Raw genomic sequence first — 22,742 nt, forward strand, 5'->3', positions numbered from 1 at the left:
TCCTAGACAAGCCCTTGCTTTGTTATGCTTTGGCTCAGAGATATTAAGAACCAGATTAAAGCAGTTGAACTTTCTTCCTCTGTAGTGTGGTTGGACTTAACTTTAGTAGCATTGAGTAGCGCTGTCATTTGGAGTTTGCAGAATAATTAGTTGAGATAGTTTTGGTGCCTTTATATTCTTTCTAACCCATATATTCTTTCTAAATATCTTGGGATCAACCACAATAAATTGGAGTGTGTCACTAGGGAGTGGAAACTTAAGTTATTAAGTAAGAGCTTCTCAGGTTCAGATCCCGGACGACCCCCCATTTTCCAATGTTTTGTCACAAGAATACACATGTGAGAAACTCTACAAAATGAATGTATTTCATGGTTAACAAGAGAAAGAGAAACAAAAAAGATGGGGACAGCTCCCAGAAAGAATCAGTTCTTATAAGTTTGCCTTCAGTTTTAATAAACATCTATTAATCTGAAGCGCTGAACTGCAAAAATGCACACAACCTGGGAATACTTGTGAATAATACTTTAATTTCCAATTTATCTTTTAGAATAATTAAGAAAAAATATGCGTAACACCTTTCCTAGTTTGAGTTTGAATAAAAATGTGATTTATTTCAACAGAAAAAATACAATACAAAGTCTGCATACTTCTCAAAAAGACTAGTTTATTTGAAAAAATATAATTGATACAAACCAGTCTAACATAACTTGTAAAAAAAAAAACCTTAATGGTGACAGAGTGAAATAAAGCTGAGGTCTGGGACAACTTCAATTAATTATCTCAGTTTCAGTTCTTTTGCTACAGCTTCCTGTGGGGCTCTTGGCCATTATTGCATTTAATATTTGTATATCCTAAGGTTTAAATACTCTGAAATGCTTAAAGATTATGGATATGTGGTGGAGAAACCACAGCCCTATTGTTGCTCCTCTTCCCGATATGTTTGCATGCAGGCTGAGAACAGCCGCTATCTGTCATACATCATTACTTGAGGCCCGTAGAGACACAAACTTGTCTTCTGTCTCCTGTGTCTTGCACAGAGACATGCATACATACTCTCTCTGAATGTGCTCCGTCACCAGTGGCAACGAACAAGCCTTTTCTCCCTGACCCACATACAAGCAGAAAAGAGGGGAAAAATTTGGAAATTGAAAAGAGCAGATGAAGAAACTAATGTGGAGCAATAGACGAATAAAAAAGGACATTTGTAGGGCTCTACTGAATGAGAAACAAGCTGAAAGCGTCTGCCTGGATCCATTAAAGCATTCATTTGTCTGCATAAGTGGTGTCTCTATATAAGAATTAATCCTTGATGCAACATTTGTTTTGATAAGCTTCTGCGTTTTTATGATGCATAGGTACAGACCTAAGTATGCTGAGTCATGGGACGTCTGGTAATAATAAACTAATGGGTTTTATAAATTAATACTGTAGTGGTTTAAATTTGTAAAGCTTCATATCAATCCAGCCTGAATTATTACTATATATGTAGATGACATCATGGTTAAGATGCTTTTTCATTCCAGTAAATACACTGAATATATACATAGTTTTTATAGGTTCTGTTGCAAAATCAAATAGATATAACTATCACCTATCACCACTACTACAGTCTATGATGCATTGGACAAAATTAAAAAAGGTAAAAGGTTGATACATATTAGATAGGGAGGAAAGTAAGATGTTATTACACTGATTCATTAATTTTAGACTTTTATGCTATCTTATGTGAACTTTAATATTAAAATTTATTCGAACAGGATTCAAAATGAATTTTTCTAACCTTCCTGCTGTAAGTGGTGATTAAATATTTAGATCAGGAGCAGGGGAGATGTAGCACAGTGACTGCAATTTCTGTAAAACAGGACTTTACAGTTTTAAGATGATGAAAAATTGGTAATGAAGTTGACATTTTAAGCAATTAACACAGTTGGCATGGCTGTCATTTCTAAAACAGTTTTCTTTGTGTACATTCTTCAAAATACCGATTCTTTCCTTAACTTTGAGATTTTCAAAAGGATGTTTTTTACTCAAAATGATAAAACTTTCCTGTAGTACATTTATCCTTCCTGATATTTGTTGAAAGTTTTGCTCTCTCTCACCCTTTCACAGGTTTTATACATCACAGTTATACTGTTTTCTTTTACTTTAAACACAAAAAAGGCCAACATTTAGTTGTTTTCACTCAGTAACAACCTTCACACAGAAGAGTGTTTTTAGTTTTTTAGTGCTTAGATGTCGATGCCTTCAGAAATTTTACATTTATTACATTCAGGGAATGTGATGGGAGAGCTTTTTGCTTTAGACTATCATTTTCTGTACACAGTTAATCCTTGTTGGGTCATATTTGGGTTGGTATTTATCTCCAGTAATCAAGGGCTTTGCTGGAATTGAACCCATGACCTTTCACCTTTGAAAACAATAGCAAACTCTGACCCAGCCTTTTTTGCAACCAAAACATAATTATCTGGTTAAATACCAGCCATTAGCCAACATTTGAGCTCCTCTTAACAAAATGCAGTTCACAGGGAAACTCTAACACTGGTGCTATTTCTTTCTTTGAATAAATTCTCCTTTTGGTTTAAATATTTTATTTCCTTACGTATTTTTCCTCTCTTACCATTTTAATCATTTACAGCAGGCTGCCAAGGCTTGCTGCTAAGATACTAAAATCATCTTTAAATCTCCACGAGTCTTTAGGTGTTTTTCCCTTTACAAGCGTTCAGCCTGAAATTCGGGGATTATGTTCTTGTCTGCCTCCTGTTAGGACCGTCAGGTTATCGCTTACGCAACGTCCTAAAAATAGATTGTTCTCACCTGTAAGGTAATCGAGAGGGGAGGGAAAATGGTAAACGGAAAAGGAGAAGAAGACGAGCATGAGTTTTTTTCCCCCAGGTTATATCTTGTCATGTAAATCGAAACAAAAACTTTAGTGTTGCCTCATTATTCTGCGTTTTACTCCGTTAAAATAATTTATGTTCAATTTAACAGAAAAGAATTGGACAAAAGAAGCGCTGATGATTGATTAGATGTGTAGAGGGATACAGTGTCATTGGACTGCGCTTTGCTGACGCTCATTTGTGTTTCTTTGAATATTTTAACAATCGTTCCTTCTTCATCTAAATGTTTCCGTTTTGTGGAAACAAGCCATTGCTATAAATAACTTTAATCTCAATCAGCTGGCTATAAATTAAACTAAATAAAACACACACACACACACACATTGTTGTGTAGGACAGAGCTCAGGTGTCTGGTGTCAGGTGTTTGTAGCTCGTTCTGCTGATTGACATAATTACCTGAGCAGTGCTGCGAGTTTGGAAACACATGACTGCGTGGATTTGAATTTAATGCTTAAAAACACCAACAATTGCTTAAAACAGAAACTCTTTAAGAATAAGGATGATAAATATTGAAGCTAGTGGACCGGCAGGGAGGCGGAGGAGGAAGGGGAAAAAAGTGCGTTGGTTTCACCGGCTTTTCGGCTGCAGGTGAGTGAAACCAGAGATGACTTTGAATCTGGACTGAAACAGGTTTTGTGTTTTTTAACAGAAAAAAAAGAAATCCTGAGAAGTCAAACTACCGTGTTGTAAGCAGTCACTGACTTTTTCCATGAAGCTGTCCAAATTTTATTGAATAGTTTACTGACAAAAATGCCAGTTTAGAAGGTTATTCCACCAAATCCAGCTGTCCAGTCACCGTTTTTCCTGGCTCCAAATGTGAAGCTCCCATCAGCGCATTTCAGCTTTTGTATCTATAAATTATGCAATAAAATCTGGGCATTAAAAAGTCTTAAATTCATGTATCTAAATACAAAGGATTAAAATTACTTAAATTCATTTTTAAAAAGTAAGTTGACCTTTAATATGTTAATCAGAAATCTTACATTTTGTCACTCAGATATCCTCATCATGCTTTGTTGCAGCTACCGCTAACTCACCACTAACATACCCTTGCTAGCTAGCTTCTTTTTTTTTTTTGCGTCTATCATGGATAAGTGCAGATTTATTGAGAGTTGGCTATACAAAGGTAGATGTAGGTCTTAAATTCCATTCATAATGGTTTTAAAAAGTCTTAAATGTGAATTGGTGGAACCTACAGAAACCCTGTAAAATGATTCCTGGGAATTTGAGGAAGAAAAAATGTCTGGAATTTTGCCTTGAAATTCTGTAGGACCCCTGTATCGCCTTCAGCAACCAGCTTCTCCCACATAATCACATCTTCTTGAGTCAGAAGATGTTAAATTCGATCCCTCCCACTTGCAGCTGCCTTTTTATTTTTGTAGCTATTACTTTTGTTCTCCCCGACTACAAACACAGTTGTTGCGCTCCGCGCGCGAGAGTTTTAGAAACAAGTTAAAGAAACTGTAGCATAATATTTCAATCACCTGAAACGTCCCAAACAGTTGACCTCTGAAGATCTCTATTTAGACAATATCTGAAGATATTATTCTGCGTGCGTAGGAGGTGAAATAAAGATATGAACCCGCTGACTTTTCTTTCCCACGTTCACGCAATCGTCCCACAGAGTGAGATAAGTGTAACTGCTTTCAGTGTAAAGTCGCTGAAACACACGAGACATGTACACTAAAGCAGATTCTCTGGCAGGATAATTAGTGGACAAGCTGCTGATGCTCCCACTGTGTGGTCGTGATGGCAACGCTGACAACCCACCTCTGCAGGAGGAGTAGGAGGGGAAGGCTGAAAATAAGGAAAGGAGACAAGGGGGCGGATGAGTAAGAAGAGCAGGGGATGAAAAGGAGCGCGAGGGAGGAAGATTAGGAGGAGCAAGGGTGGGAGATTCAGTGATGTGGAGAAGATCAGGGAGAAGTCAGTGTGATGTGTGGTTGTGGCGAGAAGACATGCAGCAGGGAAAATGGAGGACGGCAGTGATTATTTCTTTAAAATGGAGAGGAAGAAGAGCAAACATATTTAAATTGTGAAGCTGGGAACTACGGGAGCAGCTGTATCAACCCCACCATGCTGGGCCCAGTTTAATCTCTTTACTTTAGGGTTTAAATTCCTGCTGCTTCATCTGTCTTATTCAAACAGCCCACATCATGCTCATTAGTGGCCCAGCGCCGCCGAGCAGCGGCTCAAAATATTACCAAGTGTTTCTGGTCTACTTTTTAGTGCAGATATCTTACTACACTTAAAACAAGACAAAACTGACTTATAAGTAACTTTTCAGCAAAATATATGAGCTTGTTTTAGGTCAGGAGTGTTAAACTCATTTTCTTTTTGGGCCAAATCAAGATCCTTTAAGAATGCTCTTAAAGGGCCTGTTGTGCCAGAATGTATTGATAAAACTTATTCACAAACTGTTAAAATATCAATCAATTCTTCTATCAATCAATATTATTGAACATCTTTTCAGTCCTTCCAGGATTTGATGATTCTTTTTGTGATTTTTAAAAAATCAAAATCAAAGTGTTTCTTGTACTAATTTGGAAATATTTGAGATATTTATGACGGTAAATGCAACTTTTATTACTCTGTATAGATCATGGACTGTAATCTGACGTCAATTAAGGCTGAGGCAGCTGTTTAGTACAAGTAAAGATTTTGACAATTTTTGAGAAAAATCTGCAATAAACTCTCAATTATGTGTTGGTGCAAAAAAGTGCGGGGATTTATTGATTTTGTGTGAATTTCCACAATAATTTTTAAGAAACTGGAGGGACTGATTGATATAATTTGGCAGTGAACAGATAAAAACTGCATCGATTTGACTGATAACACAATTTTTAAGTACAGTTAGTGTTTAGTCTAGAATCTAGAGGCCACATAAAAAGCTATGGTGGGCCGGATTTGGCCCACAGGCCTTGGGTTTGACACGTTTTAAGTCAATAATTCCTTAATATGGGTGAAAAATTGTCGTTCCACTGGCAGATTATTTCTCTTATAATATGACAAAAGTGTTTTGCAAAAGATGAAAATAATCTGCAAATGGAACAAGTGCCTTTTCTGAAGTTTTAAAAGAATTATTCATTTAAAACAAGCTCCTATCTCTCGCTGAAAAGCTAGTTATAAGTTAGTTTGATCTTATTTTAAGTGCAGTAAGATGTTTGCACTGGAAACTAAACTAAATGACTTCGTCTACGGTAAATCTCGTACTGCCTCCTGTGGGAACATCTCCAGGATCCAAGCCTCGTATTCGGGCCTGCATGTTGTTCCTATTCCAGTTCTGATCCACAGACAGGCTCAAACAAGAGAGGAATGCATTAAGATGAAGGCGTTCACCTCATCTCACACCGATTACTCCGATGTTTGTGATTCAAGTTTGGACAAAATGCCACGTCTTTGTTCGTAGTGACAGGATTGTGCTTGGAGCAAACCGTTTCCATGTTTTCTGTGGGTAAAATGTAACTTTGCAGCTCAGTTTTTTTGTTTTTTTTTTGTTGTTTTTTTAGGAAAATCTGCTTTTCTCAGTTCTGATTGATCATCTATGATTCTGAAAACCATAAATTTGCAACTTTGTCTGTACTTTTCAAGTTTTCCTTTTCACTTTTTAACTACGTGTTGATGAAATGTGTTTCATCAGTTTAGAGCCGGCCTCGCCTCTTGGATCTGCAGGAGTAAATAAATCCTTTATGTTTTAAGCTTTCAGACGTTTTTTTAAGGGTTTATATGGACAATAAATCATTCTTCATGTTGTTCTCCACATTTTAAAAGCAGAAAAAGTAGTGAAGCCTTATTCAGGAGGAAGTTAGAGTTCCTTGGAAAATTATGGATCCAGAAGTATGGAAGCATATTTTTTATTTAATATCCAAATACTCATCCATCCATTTGTAAATTAACTTTAGTATTTTTAAAATTTGTTAATGAAAAAAAAGCTGGGATAGTCAAGTTTTCTTTATTTAACAGAAGAAGTGTTTTATCTATTTTCAAAAAATCAATAAACATTACTTTTTGAAAAATTTCATCAAGAAAACTTATTTTATTTATTTTTATTTTATTTTTCTTGTGAAAGGGGATTGGGTTTGCCTTAAGTATTGTAAAAAATAAAATAAAATAAAAATAAAATAAATTGACATAATATATTGATTAATGTTCCAGTTACTGCTATTCAAAGGCGGGTGGGGTTTTATCCTTATTTAGAGGGACTCAGTGTTTCGGCTGTTTTGCAGATTTCTATAAGTTTGTCCCAGATTAGAGGAAGTTATTTTCATAAATACTTAATCAACCAACCTGTTAATATTGTGCAGTTCCAGAAGAAGCCTGCTCTTAAACACGCTGCCTGATTTTTAATCATTTATGATTTTTATTTTTTACATTCCCTGGACTGAATTTGTGTTATTAGGGTTGGGGTGTGTCTCTGTGAGTGTAGCCCACAGGTTTCTGTGGCGTGTGTCCAGTCACCATACGTCCTTGCATTTGTTCTTTTGTTGCCCACGCAAAGCTATTTTTAGCTCCAGGGTCGTGAGTATGTGTGTGTGTGTGTGTGTGCTTAGGTGTGATCAGGTTGCACGGTGTGTAAGTAGACTCCTCTTTGTCCTGTGTGATCAGTTTTGGAGAGACGGCCACTAAAACTTTCAGCAGTCGGGTCAGATGTGTCGGACAACCTTTTCCACTCGTTTGTTTTCCAGCTGGAGTCCAGAGAGTCGTCTTTAGTTTCAGGAAACCTTCGGATCTGTGAAGGTTTGCGCTGCCAGAAATGAATGTGGAAACACTTCAACTTTGTTGCACATGCAAATAATTCGGTTCATATTTAATTAATTTCTATATAAATTACATTTAGTTCAGTTAAGCTCAAATAACAGTTAAAAATAAGTTATTAATTCCTTTGTGAAATAAGAAGTAGTTATAGTAGATATAAAATGTGTACGCAATGTTTTTAGACCTTAGTAAGTGATTTAAAAATGTCTCCTTAAATCTGACGTATGTATTATATCTTACATATTATCGTAAATCTATACATTTTGAATTTTAGCTTAACAAATGCAAATTCTAGTAATGCATATTAGCCATTACTAATATGTACATATTAAACTAATATGTAAGCCATTATTAAACTTGAAAACTGTCTTGACCATAAAATCCTTTAAGTAGTTGTTGGAATTTATTGCATCGTTTATGATTTATCTTGATAAATTTATTTTTATAAGAATTTTGATTTGTTGTTGTTACAATAAATTCCAACTAATGATGTTTAAAAAACACAAAACTGCCCTTATTGTTGGGATAGTTGATAGTTTTACTATTTTCTGCACTGGTTGTGCAATGAAAGTATCAATAAATACCAATTAATTTGAAAATATAGTTACCATGCGCAGTTTAGTGATACAAATCCCACTTCTTTATGTGTCCTGAGGCAGTGTATTACAAATGGGAATGTTTTTCAAGAGCAGTATTTGTATCAGTGGGGCTATAATTTATGTTGCACACAATCACAGCCATACTGTTGTCACTTCTGTTATCTAGGCCTGTCGCAATAATCAATAAATCAATTAATTGCATTATAAATTAAAGCAAGCGCAATAATTTCCATTTATATGACTTATCGATTTTCTCTTTTCTGTATTTGGTCTCAGCTGGCCCTTAATAATGTTTATAGAAACTTCAAAATGCATTATTTCAGTTGCTTTGTTTATTTATTTTGTGGTTTTTTTTTTGTTCATTTGAGTTTTAAGTTTATTGATCTTTGATAATCTCTTATGCCTTTATCATAATATAAATTGAAATTAGTCTCAAAGCAACAATATTATTATTTATCGCAATAACTTGGGACAATTTATCGTCCAGCAAAATTTATTGTGGCATATCGTTATCATATTGTTGCATAAAGTAAAAAAATAAATAAAAATGGGCAAAATTTGTTGCTAAGTGTCTTTTTCAGTTGTTGGTTTATAGAAAAATATATTTTTCCAATATTAGGACAGAAATGGCAGCATCCTGCATAAGTAGAGTTTATCATAGATGTTATCACTGCTGGAGAGACGGACGTGTAAAGATGAACTAAACCTGAGCGGGTAAAAAGAGGAAGAGGCGCGTGCTGAGTCATCCGTCTTCGACTCTCTTTCGCGTCGCCATGAAGTGCTGCTGGCAGTGGCTCCACCAAGCTGTTCCCAGTCCGCCTCAAACAAATATCTGCAGCTGAGCCGGAAAATTATGAATAAATAATTTACGGACTTAATCACGCTGAAACCGAGTTCTCACAGTTATTCATCCACTCTGTGTCATTATGCGAGCGTGACTGTTCACTTCTGCATTGTCACCACTGCAGCTTTTCTCTTTATTATTATTATTATAAAAATGATGATATTTTAAAGTGTTTTCTTGTGTTTTTTTTTTCCTTCTTGAATGCAGGAAAGCCATCTCCAGATCAGGCCTCCATTACCTCGGCCCGCCTCAGCCTTCGCTCCCTCCGGCGTCCAACGGACCAAACAAGGATCTGCGAACCTGCGTGGACTGGACGGTCAGACGCTCAGCATCACAAATCTGCTTAGTGACATGCATTTATTCTGTTAATTGTGCAAAAAGCTTGTCTAGGTTTAAGTTTCTCCTCTGAGTCACTGCCTGACATTTACAATCTCATTTTATCAGCATTATGTTTCTGTGGAGACAAAAAAAAAAACCCCAGCGGTTTCTCTCCTCTTCTTTATTAATAATGTAGGACGATGTGTAAGCAGTGTGGGAGAGAAAGTTTTACCTGTCACCGTTTCTCAACATATGACTTTTCCAGCATCTGTTTCTCTTTCCAGAGTTTAATGGATTTTATTTACAAAACATGAATCACGACGCTGCAAAGCTGCTTTAAAACGAAAAAATGTCAAGAGGCAACGGAAAGTACTCGAAACAACACATTAAACCTTCCAAAAGTCAACAAAAAGTTTGAGCTGGTATTTTTAGTTCCAGGTAAATCCCCTTACCTTTCACTTCCTGCAAAGACGACGCTCTAAAACCTGAAGCGTGTGGATCTGCAGGAGGAGGTGTGATGGCAGTAATCACAAGGTTTTGTCATATTACAATTTAAAGCTGTTAAATCTGGTCTGAAATCATATTTTCTATAATTGATATCAATGAAACAACATGCCACTAAGCATTCTGGGAAATAGTTCCCACTCCTGCCTTTCTCTTCTTTCACTTCTTTTAAAGCTCTAGACTCTTGGAGGTCTGACAAAATTAATAGATAAACTTTTTACTGTAAGTTTATCTTTCACGAACTCACACATTTGTGTTCAAAATCTAAAACTGGCTAAATTTATTTGACTTGGAGAGTAGAAGATAGTAGACACAACTAAATGAGGCTCAAATGTTTTACAGTGTTTTACTTCCTCCTTAGTGAAACAAAGTGACTGATTGTTGATTAAAAGTTTCAGAAATTTGGACAAAATAAAGTATGAATATCTAAAATGCTCCAGTGATGCTGGAGGATGAAAACGCCACAAACTCCATGACGGATTCCTAGAGTTTTACTCGTATTTGTCCCTTCCTGACTGAACTATTAAAAATAAAGGAATTTCTCTCTTTGGTGACTTCAGGAAACAAATTTCCCCCAAGTAATATAAGAATTGAAGGTGGAATTCCATTTTAAAATATGTTCTGCAGTGAATAATTCAGCTCTCAAGGCGTTGCATATCATTAATGAACTGTAAATACAAAGTGCTTTATTATTGATGAGAATGTGTAAACTGTTATGGGCTCACATGGAGCGTCCTGCAGAGACGCTTCAGCACATCCTCACTGACCTTTAAATCCCTGCATGATACACACACACACACACACACACACACACACACACACACACACACACACAGTTACATAACAATACATACATATAATTACCTTTAATATGATCACTGAAACTGATTGAGCAGCTTTATGGGACACGACTTACAGCGGTGAAGAATTGGTCAAATTTTATTTTCTTGGAAGCAGCTTTAGTCAGAGATATTTTACATCTATTCCATAAAAGAGTTGATTTTTTTTTAATTATTTATTTTTTGTCCTCAATTTTTTTTTCTTCCAATGGTTAATCAATTTATTGGGTTAAACAAATTGGCATATTTAGGTAATTTTTCATTCTAACCTCTTTTCTTATACAATATTAGAAATTCATTCAAATATGCAGACAACTAATTTAATTCATTTTTCAAAGAACATAAACGATAGATTAGAATAATTATAATGAATTGATTTATTAATCGATTAATCATTAACTGTCGTAAAAAAGACCATTTGTCAAAACTGTAAAAAAAAAAATAAAAAAATAATACATTTTGCTGTTAGGATTTAAAAAAAAAAAAAAAAAAAAAACTTTGTAAATATGTTTTACCCAAAATTCCTCAAATGGCAGTTTTAGCTTCACCTGGTTAAAATTATGTTTAAAAAAATAAAATAAATAAATGTCTCCCATTTAGCAACGTTGCTCTCCAATTATTAATCAGCAAATCCAAAAAATGTTCAACAGATCAGCCCGACACAGATGCTTTCACTAAATGAATGCTGCTATTGCATTTTAGACAATAAAATGTTTATTTTCTTCTTTAATAAAAGAAACCGAGTTGTTTATTTGCAACTTTTAATTAGTTTTTTCTATAATTGTGTAAAAACGTCTTAAAAAATAAGCAGAATGTGTATATGTTTTTAACCGATTAATCGATTAGTTGCAACCCTCTCTTCAACCAACAAGGACTTTTCAGTTCAAATTCGATTAAAAATACTTTAAAGGGACAATAAATGTTTTTGTTACTCATATCATCTGTGGGCAGGAAGGCTCTCCAGTAGCAGTCAGAATAGCAGGATATGAGAAGAAGCTTCTGACTGAAGACTTGTTGTTTAACAGAGTCATGACTGTCAGGACATGCTAACAGCTCAGTATGCAGACAACAGAGACAATATTTCACAGTAAAATGTCCAGTTGTTGCCATGCTCTGCTAATCCACCTCATTTGCTTTTGCTGCTCCTTGGACGTCTACTTTTTAACTCCTCTGGGATTTTTTCTGTTAAATTCCCGCCATCATATGTTCATACAGAGCTGCTCTCTGAGTGCTGGACGTTAGCCGCTACTTCCTGAGTGTTTTCATTAACACCTCAGATTTCCAGACGCTGTGGATTACCCACCTACTCAGCAGCAGCAGCAGCGTTTATGCACTCGACACACTTACTGGCCGTAATCTCCTCCGAGTGTTTCTGAGCAGTTTTATATACGACCGAACAACAATCACTTAAAGATGGAGACGTGCAGACGGAGCGCGGCGCCTTATTAAGTGATAATTCAGCCCTCTCTCTTCTCCTCCTGCAGGAAAACGCAGGGAACGGAGATCACTTATGGACGGAGACGAGTTGTTCGGGAGAGCTGTGCTACCTCGGGGAGGACGCGTGTCTCCTGAAGACTGCGGTGAGTAGAGACTGATCACGTCTCTGCAGGAGGGAAACGGGAACAAAGAAGCAGGTGCTTCTCCTAGGATCATATTTCTGCTGCTGTCTGGTCCGTTAGCCGCCTCTTTTTCTTAAAAAAAAAACAAAACAAAAAAAACATTCCACGCTCACTGAATTATAAATAATTTCAACTTTGAAACCGTCTGAACTGAATACTAATGCTGGGAATTCATGAATATTAAATCTGCTCTGAGCTTAAACAACTGTTTTATCCTTATTGCAGTTTTACTTTTTGCAGCAGAACAGAACGTCTGAGATTTGATTTAAATATTTTTATGATCCGGACAAAGGCGGAGAAAGAAATGTATTTTGTTTGAATTAAAGTTAACACTTTATCTGAAGGGCTGTGCATAAGCGTCACTATTTACCTTCATTACAACAGTCTTAAACATTTTGAAGACTCCTTCGTGTTTGTGGCAGGTGTTACGTCAGCCTTATGCACAGCTCTTAAAATAAAGTACTACAAATACTCCTGACTGTTTAATGGTTTAATTTTCACTCACATCACTGACAGCGGTGAAACATTCCTGCTGAGAGGTTCAACAACACGTTTAAATTGTAGGCCTTGTGAACTCTGCCCTCCAGCAGAGAATAGCAGCTATTAGCATAAAGAGCAGAGAAACAACCTTCACTTTTCACAATAAAATAATGACACATGTGAGCGTTCACAACAGCTCGGTAATTACAGTATGTTTAGAAGGAAACGCTGCGGCTCGCTGTGAGATTTCTCTGACGTCCAGGTGGATTTGTCTTTGTGGGTTAAATTAGTTAAATCAGATGAAAACTGAAACTATCCTTCTTTTAAATGTGCAGCAATTTTAACAGGTTATGGTGGGAACAGTAAAATATTCTCAGGTTTGTTTGTAGTTGTTTAGGAAAGCAGCTAAAGCTGTGGTGTCCAAACCTTTGGCAACATTGACCACAAAGTTTTCTAAATTAAAACTGTTTTGTTTTGTTCCTGTGTAACAATAAGCCATAAAATAAACTGTTCTGTTTATTATGCAATTAAAAAGAGAGAAACAAGTATGATTATTAAAAGTTTAATATTTAGCAGACAAAGTCTTAAGTATTTTTAGTCGAGTTTCTTGAAATAAGACAAAACTAATTTTCAAGTAATGTTTCCAACGTTATTTTAAATCAATAATTCCTGATCAAACTGTAGTAATAAGTGAAATAATCTGCCAGTAAAGCAAGATGTTTTTCCCTTATTATGAGTTAAAAGTGTCTAATTCCTCCGGTGGTTTATTTCACCAATAACTTAGTGTGTTTTTTATTAATAGTAAGAAATTAATGACTTTTATTTTTTGCTGAAAAGTTTCTTGAAAGTTAGTTTTGTCTTATTTCAAGTGCAGTGAGATATTTACATTGGAAACTAGAGTAAAAATGCTTTTAATGTAGCCGTGCAGTACCAGTTCATGAAGGCGACTTGCCCTCTTACATCTGAAGTGTTTGTGTTTTACCAGGTGATAAATGACTCGTTTTTTCCTCGCTGCTCGTATTTTCAGCGGCTTTGTGTCTCACTCTGCTCTGTGCTCCCTGTGTTTCCTTTAAGAAGTCGGCCCCCAGGAGGAAATGCGCCGCCTGCAAGATAGTAGTCCACACCGGCTGCATAGAGCAGCTAGAAAAGGTGCGGCTCACAAACACCAACACGCTTCAGCTGCTCATCCTTCAAGGCCGACGTTTATTTCCTTTGAATTAAATTCAATCCAATCTTGTTCCCTTCAAATTCTGTCGAGCCGCAGATGAATGCTTTCAGACTCATGACTGTGGTCTGTGTCTCTGTTCAGATTAACTTCAGATGCAAGCCGACCTTCAAGGAGGGAGGGTCCCGATGCCTCAGAGACGTGAGTGTTTCTTCATGTCAACATGTGTGTGTGTGGCTGTAAAAATGAGGAATCGCAGCTCTGAGCGCCGTTATCTGCCAACAGAACGTACTGAGACACCACTGGGTCCACAGGCGGCGTCAGGAGGGGAAATGTAAACAGTGTGGGAAGGTGGGCTCACTAACACACAGAAATGTTCCTGCGGTCCTTATAAAGAACCAAAAACTCACTGTGAATGTTTGTTTTTTCAGAGTTTTCAGCAGAAGTTCTTCCACAGTAAAGAAATAATCGCCATCAGTTGTTCTTGGTGTAAACAGGCGGTAAGGAAACTCATCATTCATCTTCAACAAAACTAAATAAAAATGAAGAAGATGAGAAACAATAGGCCTCACTGTTGTGAAATTTACGGTTCCTAAAGAACATTCCTACTTCAAAGCCCAGCAAGTTACCTAGCAACCCTAGCAAAGCTCAGCCCGTAACCTAGCAACCCTAGCAAAGCCCAGCCCGTTACCTAGCAACCCACACTGAGCTCCAGAACGATTGGCCAGCTGGTTTTACTGTACAAAAGACAAGTGCTTTGTTGTCGACTTACCATCCAGAAACCACTTGCTACATTCTCGTTTGTTGTGAAGGAGGCTCCACGTCTGCTTTTCAAAGATGCATGTTTGTATAATTGGGCATCTGTTTGCAGCTGCTTTCACATACAGGTGTAAACGTTGAGTGGAAAAAAAAAAAAAGTAGCAGTTTTTTTGGATTTAAAGTGACAAAAACCCCTAATACAACAAATCTAAGAATAATTTTGTGCAAAAAATGTAACCTGTTCAAGGAAGCAGGTCACCTTTTGGCAATAAGTTGATGTTTTTTGGTGCCTGGACAAGTCATTTGAAAAACCTCCTGATTATTAAGTCACTATGGACGGGCACTGTGCTGTTGCCTAGCAACCCCTAATAATTTAATAAGTCGTTCTTTGCTAATGTCAATTTGTTCCAGACTTGAGGCAGGTGATGCATGCAAGTGTTAAGATTCAATTACGATGATCTACTCGTCTAATACTGAAATGAAATGTGTGTTGTTTTTTTTTCTTGGAGATGAATAAAAGCTAACGTCCGTTTGTCTTCCAGTTCCACAACAAGGTGACGTGCTTCATGCTGCACCAGATCGAGGAGCCGTGTTCGCTGGGGGCCCACGCCGGAGTCATCGTCCCTCCCTCCTGGATCATCAAAGTCAGGAAACCACAGGTGAGAAAGAGGCCCTCCTTCCCTGCAGTTGATCAAGTTCACCCGCTGTCATCCGGTGACGATGATGCAAAGCGACCTCGTTGGGGCTAAATTTGAAAAGCGGCCTGTCGGAGGCTGCTGGGTGTGATGCGATGTGATCCGACGTACGTCTGATCTCTGAGGGAAGCCTGAGTTTAGGCCCCTGTTTGAGTCTCCCTCACACACGCACCAGCGCAGAAAAATGTCTCCCGCAGACACGTCGCATGCTTCATCGCTCTTCTAATCAGCGTCAGCGTGGATGCGGTGACAGCGAACTAACATCTGAACTCTCCGTGTCCCAGAGCTCGCTGAAGAACTCGGCCAGGAGGAAAAAACGGACGTCTTTCAAACGTAGGGCGAGCAAGAAAGGACTGGAAGTGAGTGAGAAAATGCTCCTATTGATCCAGTGGCTTTTAGCAAACAAGCAAAGAAAATGTGTTTATGGTTTTAAAGTGCGTGTGTTGACACAGAAACAAGTGTTTGAAATCTTATTTCAGTTTGGAAGAGGATTTAATGTCTTTTTAAATCAGTTTCTTTATTCTCACACATATCTTCTCCATTTAGTTTTAGATTTAATGTTAAAATATAATTTCATCAGGTTTAAATATGTTCGTTTTACGTTTTTAAATTATTTAAAGTTAACTTTTTCTCCTCTTTCATTGCACATTTTAGGGCTGAAATGATTAATCGGGTTAACCGTGATTAATCGTGTTATTCGTGATTAATCAGATTAATTGTGATTAATCAGATTAATTGTGATTAATTGATTATTAAAATAATAAACTAATTTGGGAATTGATTAATCGTTACCTGGAGTGTACAGAATAAAAAACGTTTTTTTACTGGAAGAATAACACACTCAGTAACGGTAAGTAATCAAAAACTGGACAAAATTTTATTTATGTTTCACATTTAAGATAAAAACAAACTTATCTGTCTATAGATACATTTTAACTCGAACTCTTTTGGTCAGTTTTAGCTTCACTCGGTTCAAATTATGTAAATAAAATCTTTTGTTATGCACGTTTTGCTACCCAGTTATTAATTAGCTAATTGAAAAGTGTCTTTCTTTTTCACGTGTTCATGTTAGACAATTTTTTTATCTGCAGATGAATTTTTGCTACAAATGATCAAACGTTCACTACAGCAAGGTTGTGTTATTGCATTATAGACAATAAAATTTTTATTTTCTTAATTTATAAAGGAATATAATTGTTTATTTGCACCTTTCAATGTATTTCTAATATTACTTGAAAAAAATCTGCAGAAAGTACCATACTTTTAAAATACGATTAATTGATACATTAATCAACAACTAAAATAATCGTTAGTTGCAGCACTCGTTTATTTATGTCAATGTTTAAAAGTTATAGTCTTACAAATGTAGTTATTGATTAGGGTGAAAAAGAAACCATAGAAACTTTTTTAAAAAATTTCTTAATCCAGATGTAATGAATTCTCTCTGCCTGGACTTCTTTGATTTTTAAACTTTTCTCTCCGTCTGCAGGACTCTAAATGGCGTCCGTTCATTTTGAAACCGCTTCCTTCTCCCCTCATGAAACCCGTCTTGGTTTTTGTCAATCCCAAGAGCGGAGGCAACCAGGTGGGTGAATCTTTTTACCCCTTTCATCCACTCACGCTGCTTTTAGCCCTCATTGTTTCATACGTCTGCACCTGCAGGGTGCCAAGCTGCTGCACATGTTCATGTGGATCTTAAACCCCAGACAAGTGTTCGACTTGTCACAAGGTGGACTAAGAGAAGCGTGAGTAATCGTTTCTAATCTCTAGAAAAAAGATCTGAATCTCCTACACTGAAACAGTGGCTTTAATTCAGATTTTTTTATTAGATGCCTGGAAATCTGTGGTATGTTTTAAACACCAGCTGGGCAGGATTTTAGGTTTTTCAGTCTAGGCCTGTCGCGATAAACAATAAATCAATTAATTGCACGATAAATTAAACCTATTGACCTCATTTTAATTATCGGTTTTATTATCTCTTCCTCTTTTTTTCTTTCTGTTGATGACACTGAATGAAAAAAGGCTCAACTCTGGTGCTCTTCCTTAGTTTTCAAAACCTGACAGAAATCCTAGGTATAACGGTTTGATCGGGTTTGTCATGCCGTGTGGTGTCCAGCCACAAAATAATGGCTACAAGTCCAGTTAATTCATTTTAAAACCAGGTTAATCAATGCTTTACTAGAATCTACCTGTGATGCAAGTGGCTAGAGTCAGCGTAAAGTCCTGACTGAATGAAAATCATTCTAACCTATTTATGTCACGTTAATGAAAAACAGCTAAAAAGTTACCGGGTTTATCAACTGCGGTAGCAATTTGGCTCCAACTCCTCCCCTTGTCATTTCTATATTCTGCACGAAATGTTGAATAAATATTAATGTTGTTTCCACATATCATCTCCAATGTCCACTGGACTTTGGGTTCCGCCGTGTCAGCTGTTTGGGATTCCCCTCCGTAATTTCCCCTCAGAAAGCAGGAGGAGAATCTGCGCTTTCTGATTGGCTACCTGTCACATTCAACGGGCTGCATTGATGCTTCCAGTCGGGGGAAATCCCTGATTTAGATCGGAGCAGAACGACAATCCACCATAACCCACCACACACTGCAGGATGATCGGTTACGAAATCACCAGCGGCCAACGATCTAAGATTGTCATAAGGGAAAAATAGGGGCAAAAAAATTGTGTAGTGTGAACTATTGCATCACGTAGTCGGATGTGTCCATCTGCTCTATTTAAATCTAGTGATTACTGAAAACCAATATAGTTTAGACTTCATAATCTGCCCTCTTTTGGTTGAATGCAGTATTTATTTCCACTTTGGCTTTATGTTGGTTAGTTTTTATTCAAGTACGTTTTTTGTTAATGGAGACTGAGAATCCATTTTATTTTTGTTTTTGGCTGTTTAGTTTAGTTTATTAGTTCCAGTGTTATGTGTTCTTTTGAAAATAAAGTGCATGTATCTATGGCAGGAAATCACATGTATTATTAGTCATTTCCTTTAAATCAGTGTCAAAAGGTCTTGAAACAATACTATTGTTTATCGCAATAATTTTTTAGACAATTAATTAATCGCTCGGCAAAATTTGTTACCGTGACAGGCCTACCTGAGTCTGGAGAGGAATTCATTTATTTCTGCAGCCGTCTCTCATCCTGCTGCCGTTTCAATTCTCAGGTTGGAATTGTATCGCAAAGTGCCAAACCTGCGGATCCTGGCCTGCGGTGGAGACGGCACAGTAAGACTCCGTTCATTTTTTAACCAGTTCTTATTGTTTACCAAGATCCTGGAGCATTTCTACCTCTGTGTAGACAGAGGTCGGTAAAGTATCCAGAAATAATATCGTTTTAACATATTTTTACTCAAGTAAAAGTAAAAACGTTAACGTTAATTGCTGGTCTATTTGCATCTTTTAATGCATTTCTATTCTTGTATAAAAATGAAGTGTTTTAATAAAAAATCTGAAGAATGTATCTACATCTTTTATCCAATTAGTCAATTAATTGCCTGAATAATTGATAGAATAATAGATTACAATATTTACTTAACAGCTAAAAGACAAAATTACAAAGTTATAAATAAAACACCAAACAACCAACAATTGAACAAACATTACATTTTGATGAGTGACATCAACAAAATTATACACATTAAATAAAATAAAATAATAAAGTAATACTTACAGTCAGTAATAGATACTGTATGTTAGAACAAAGTAAAGTTATTCCAAGCGTTTGTATCTCATTCATTTTTTGTTTTGTCTTAATTTAGTGAAATTACTCACAGTGAGTAGAGTGTCCACTGTAAAAAGTACTAGACTTTTAGAGTATTTTTTGCATTAAAATACACTAAAAGTAAATTTTTATAGAAAAAGTTACTTAAGTGACTGTAACTAAGTGTAGGTATTTACTGCCCACCTCTGTCCGTAGGTGGGGTGGATCCTGTCCGCTCTCGATGAGCTGCAGATGAATCCCCAGCCTCCGGTCGCTGTACTTCCTCTGGGAACAGGAAATGACCTCGCCAGGACGCTCAACTGGGGCGGGGTGAGTTTCCAGACTTGTGTTGCAGAGTAGATGGCAGACAGGATTTTATTTTATCCTCCAGTTGCTTCAGAGATTTTTTTTTTTTTTTAACACGGCAGGTGAAGTTTGTCAAGCAGCAACGAAGTCGTTTCTGTTTTTATCTCGCGTTCCGAAAATAAATCAGGTGTTTGCGTCTCCAACGCCTCTGGGAGTTCCTGGGAAACCCACATTCCAGGATGTCTGAGCGCTCTTCCGGAGCATTTCAAGCCTTGACCTCTGTTTGACCTCCTCAAAGCCGCTGACACATCGAGCTCAGAAGATTTAGTTACAGTTGATATTTTACCTGTTTCCTTTCAAAATGTTCCGCTTGTTCTGAATGAAATCCCCAAAAGTCAAAAATAAGTTAAGAACGTTAAACAAAACAAAACGTATTCTTCCCACAGGTCGCTAATTGGATTTCTGAACTTTGACTAAGCCATTTTGCAGTATTTGTACAGGTGGTTCAAATCATTGAAAATACTTGAGTTTCAATTAGATTTGGAAAGTTCTTGATTTTCTAACAGCACGGTTTTATAAAAAGGTTCAATCTAAATTTGGAAACTATTTACAGTTTGAGTCAGATATTTTCATAAAGACAGACATTATTAATAATGATAAATTATATCATAAAATAGCAAAGCTAAACTATGTTTTTTAGTTAATTTGTTTTGTTTTTATCTCCAAACTGAGATGCTGGAAAAGTCTAGAAAATGCTTGAATTTTACAACGGGAAAGTATACACATCCTTTCCTTAGCATGATGCTGCCACCACCATGTGTTCAGGGCACAGTAATAGCTTTCCTCCACACACGGCGCTTCAAAATGTTTAATTTGGTTTAATCTGACCAGAACATTCGTTAAACTTAGTTTTTGTCAATCTTCCACTAAATCTCCTTCCAACACCTGAGCTGTGGCTCTCTGCAGCTCCTCCAAAGTTACTCTGAGCCTCTTGGTTGATGCAGAATATCAGTACAGGTGAGACAGTCTCTGCAGTTGGACTGGTTAGTCTTAAAAGACTCCATCCTTTATTTTTAATTTTTTAATAAATCTACTGGAAGCGTAGCAGTGCTTTGTTTCTCATACTTTCTCAAAAGGAGAGGCGAAACATGGACCATTTCTCTGCATAAGTAGATATAGTATTAGTCAGCAACTAGGAAGTGTTATTCAGCAGCACAGATGAGTTTTAATGAGCAGAGTTTAATTTCTAAAGATTCAGCTCAGTAAGAGCGAAGCTGTTTGATCTGAAATGACACGGCGAGGATGTCCAGATGACTTTGAGATGCTTCTGATCCACGGAGAGATTGACGCTTCGAGAGAAGATTAGACCGAGACAATTTCTAGCTACCATATGTGATGTGGAAGAGCTCTGCCCTTTTCATCCTCTGCACACGACTGACTGCTGTTCTTTCTCCTCGTCTCTTTTTATCTTTTCCCATTTCCTAATCCCCTCCTTGCTTCATTTTCTTCATACTTCCTCCTCTCTTCTTTCCTCTTTTAGACGTCTGGTTTAATACTCTCGTCTTTATCGCTCCTGCAGGTCTGTGTTAAAGTGAGGTTGTCCTTTTTAGCTCTCTGCAGTCGGAGTGTCTTTGAGGAAATCAGAAAAAATTGGCACATTTTGCACTTAAGCTTACCTTCTAAGATATTAGAAAAGATGCAAACAAAATAAAGACTTTATTTCCTAAATTAAATGTAGCACTCCTTTAATGAACGCTAAATCATTTCTAGCTCTTTCTGTTTGGGGATACAACTGACATTTATTCATACTTCATATTTAAATTTGAATTCAGATGAGAAGGAACCTGATTTCTTGCTGTTGTTTCTGTTTCTCTGCAGGGTTACACGGACGAGCCCGTGTCGAAGGTTTTGTGTCACGTTGAGGACGGTTCGGTGGTGCAGCTCGACAGGTGGAACCTGCTGGTGGAGAAAACTGCGGTCCAGCCAGAAGAAGGCACTCAGAAGGTCGGGGGTCAAGGGTCAAGCCAGAAAATGACCTGGATTTATTCCTAAACATGTTTTTCAGATCAAAGAATATGTAAAGATGTTTTTTTTTTTTCTTCTAAATGTTTTTATTTTTGCATATTTTATGTGTAAATACTGATTATGTGTTGCACCAGAACCTCTCTGGCCAATTATTTTCTTACTTTTTTATAAATTTCCAATTATAAAAGTTTGCATATTGATATTTAAATATATTTTTTGTTCCTTTTAAGCTCCCTCTGAATGTTTTCAACAACTACTTCAGCCTCGGCTTCGACGCTCACGTCACGCTGGAGTTCCACGAGTCCAGAGGTCTGTTTCACAAATTCCCTTCGCAAAAGTATTCACACCCCTTCAGACTTTAATTTTCAATGTACTTTTGTCAAATTGATGTGCTAAAACGTTTAAAGCCCCACTTACACTTCATGATAACGCACTTCTTCATGTTTAAATCCCACTGTAGTTTGTTTCCAAAACATCACAAAGTGTTAATATTCAAGGGTTCTGTTGGATTGTTTTGTTAAATCCCTGAACTCTCCATGTTTTCTGCACACGTTGATTGAATTTTCCTCCATTTTTCGTCCAGAGGCCAACCCAGAGAAATTCAACAGTCGCTTCCGCAACAAGATGTTCTACGCCGGCGTAAGTGTCCTCCATGACAAACTGTTTACCAACTTTGACTGGACAGTTTACATTTGCCTCCAGTTTGCTGTAATTCTGCCTTAATGACCGTCACACGCCCTGCCAGAATGAGGAACAGTAAATCGAGGGAGATTTCTCGCAAAAGCAGCTAAACATTGGCCTTTAAGGGAAAGGAGTTTCCAAGTTATTTATCAATAATGAGCAGCCTGACTTGTGCAATATTCATCCAGAACGCTCACAAAACAAATGTCACGCTCTCAATAATTCATCTGACCTTCATTCTGAGGAAAAACTAAACAAACCACACAGAATACCGCTTTGTTTCCGGTGATGAATTGAACTCAAATCAACTTGAAAGTGATGAACAGATGTAACAAAAATCATCCAGCTGACTTTTTTCTGCAAGACATGAGCTGAAAGTCAGAAAGGACGGGCGGCAGTTGAAGCGGAAACGTACAGAGGAGTTATCTCTTTTTAATGAGGGAAATGTAATGAACTGTAATTCTGTTTGATTGGCTTCTTCTGTCTGTTTATCTGCCCCTGTGTGTGTGTGTGTGTGTGTGTGTGTGTGTGTGTGTGTGTGTGTGTGTGT

General features: G+C 37.0%; 1 protein-coding gene across 1 annotated transcript; it reads left to right on the forward strand.

The window, feature by feature from the left end:
* Positions 1-8,912: 8,912 nt before the first annotated feature.
* On the forward strand, positions 8,913-22,635 carry LOC103129399 (diacylglycerol kinase iota-like). Its single transcript, XM_016665029.1, has 16 exons — positions 8,913-8,965; positions 9,258-9,411; positions 12,241-12,336; positions 13,930-14,004; positions 14,165-14,221; positions 14,306-14,371; positions 14,452-14,520; positions 15,322-15,438; positions 15,759-15,833; positions 16,964-17,059; positions 17,137-17,219; positions 18,645-18,705; positions 19,397-19,510; positions 21,365-21,490; positions 21,742-21,820; positions 22,095-22,635. Exons 1-16 carry the CDS (start codon positions 8,913-8,915, stop codon positions 22,232-22,234), a joined length of 1,461 nt encoding a protein of 486 aa, XP_016520515.1. The 3' UTR covers positions 22,235-22,635.
* The last annotated feature ends 107 nt before the right edge of the window (positions 22,636-22,742 follow it).

This window comes from Poecilia formosa, unplaced genomic scaffold (assembly GCF_000485575.1).
Source record: "Poecilia formosa unplaced genomic scaffold, Poecilia_formosa-5.1.2 Scaffold542, whole genome shotgun sequence".
Lineage (NCBI taxonomy): Eukaryota > Metazoa > Chordata > Actinopteri > Cyprinodontiformes > Poeciliidae > Poecilia > Poecilia formosa.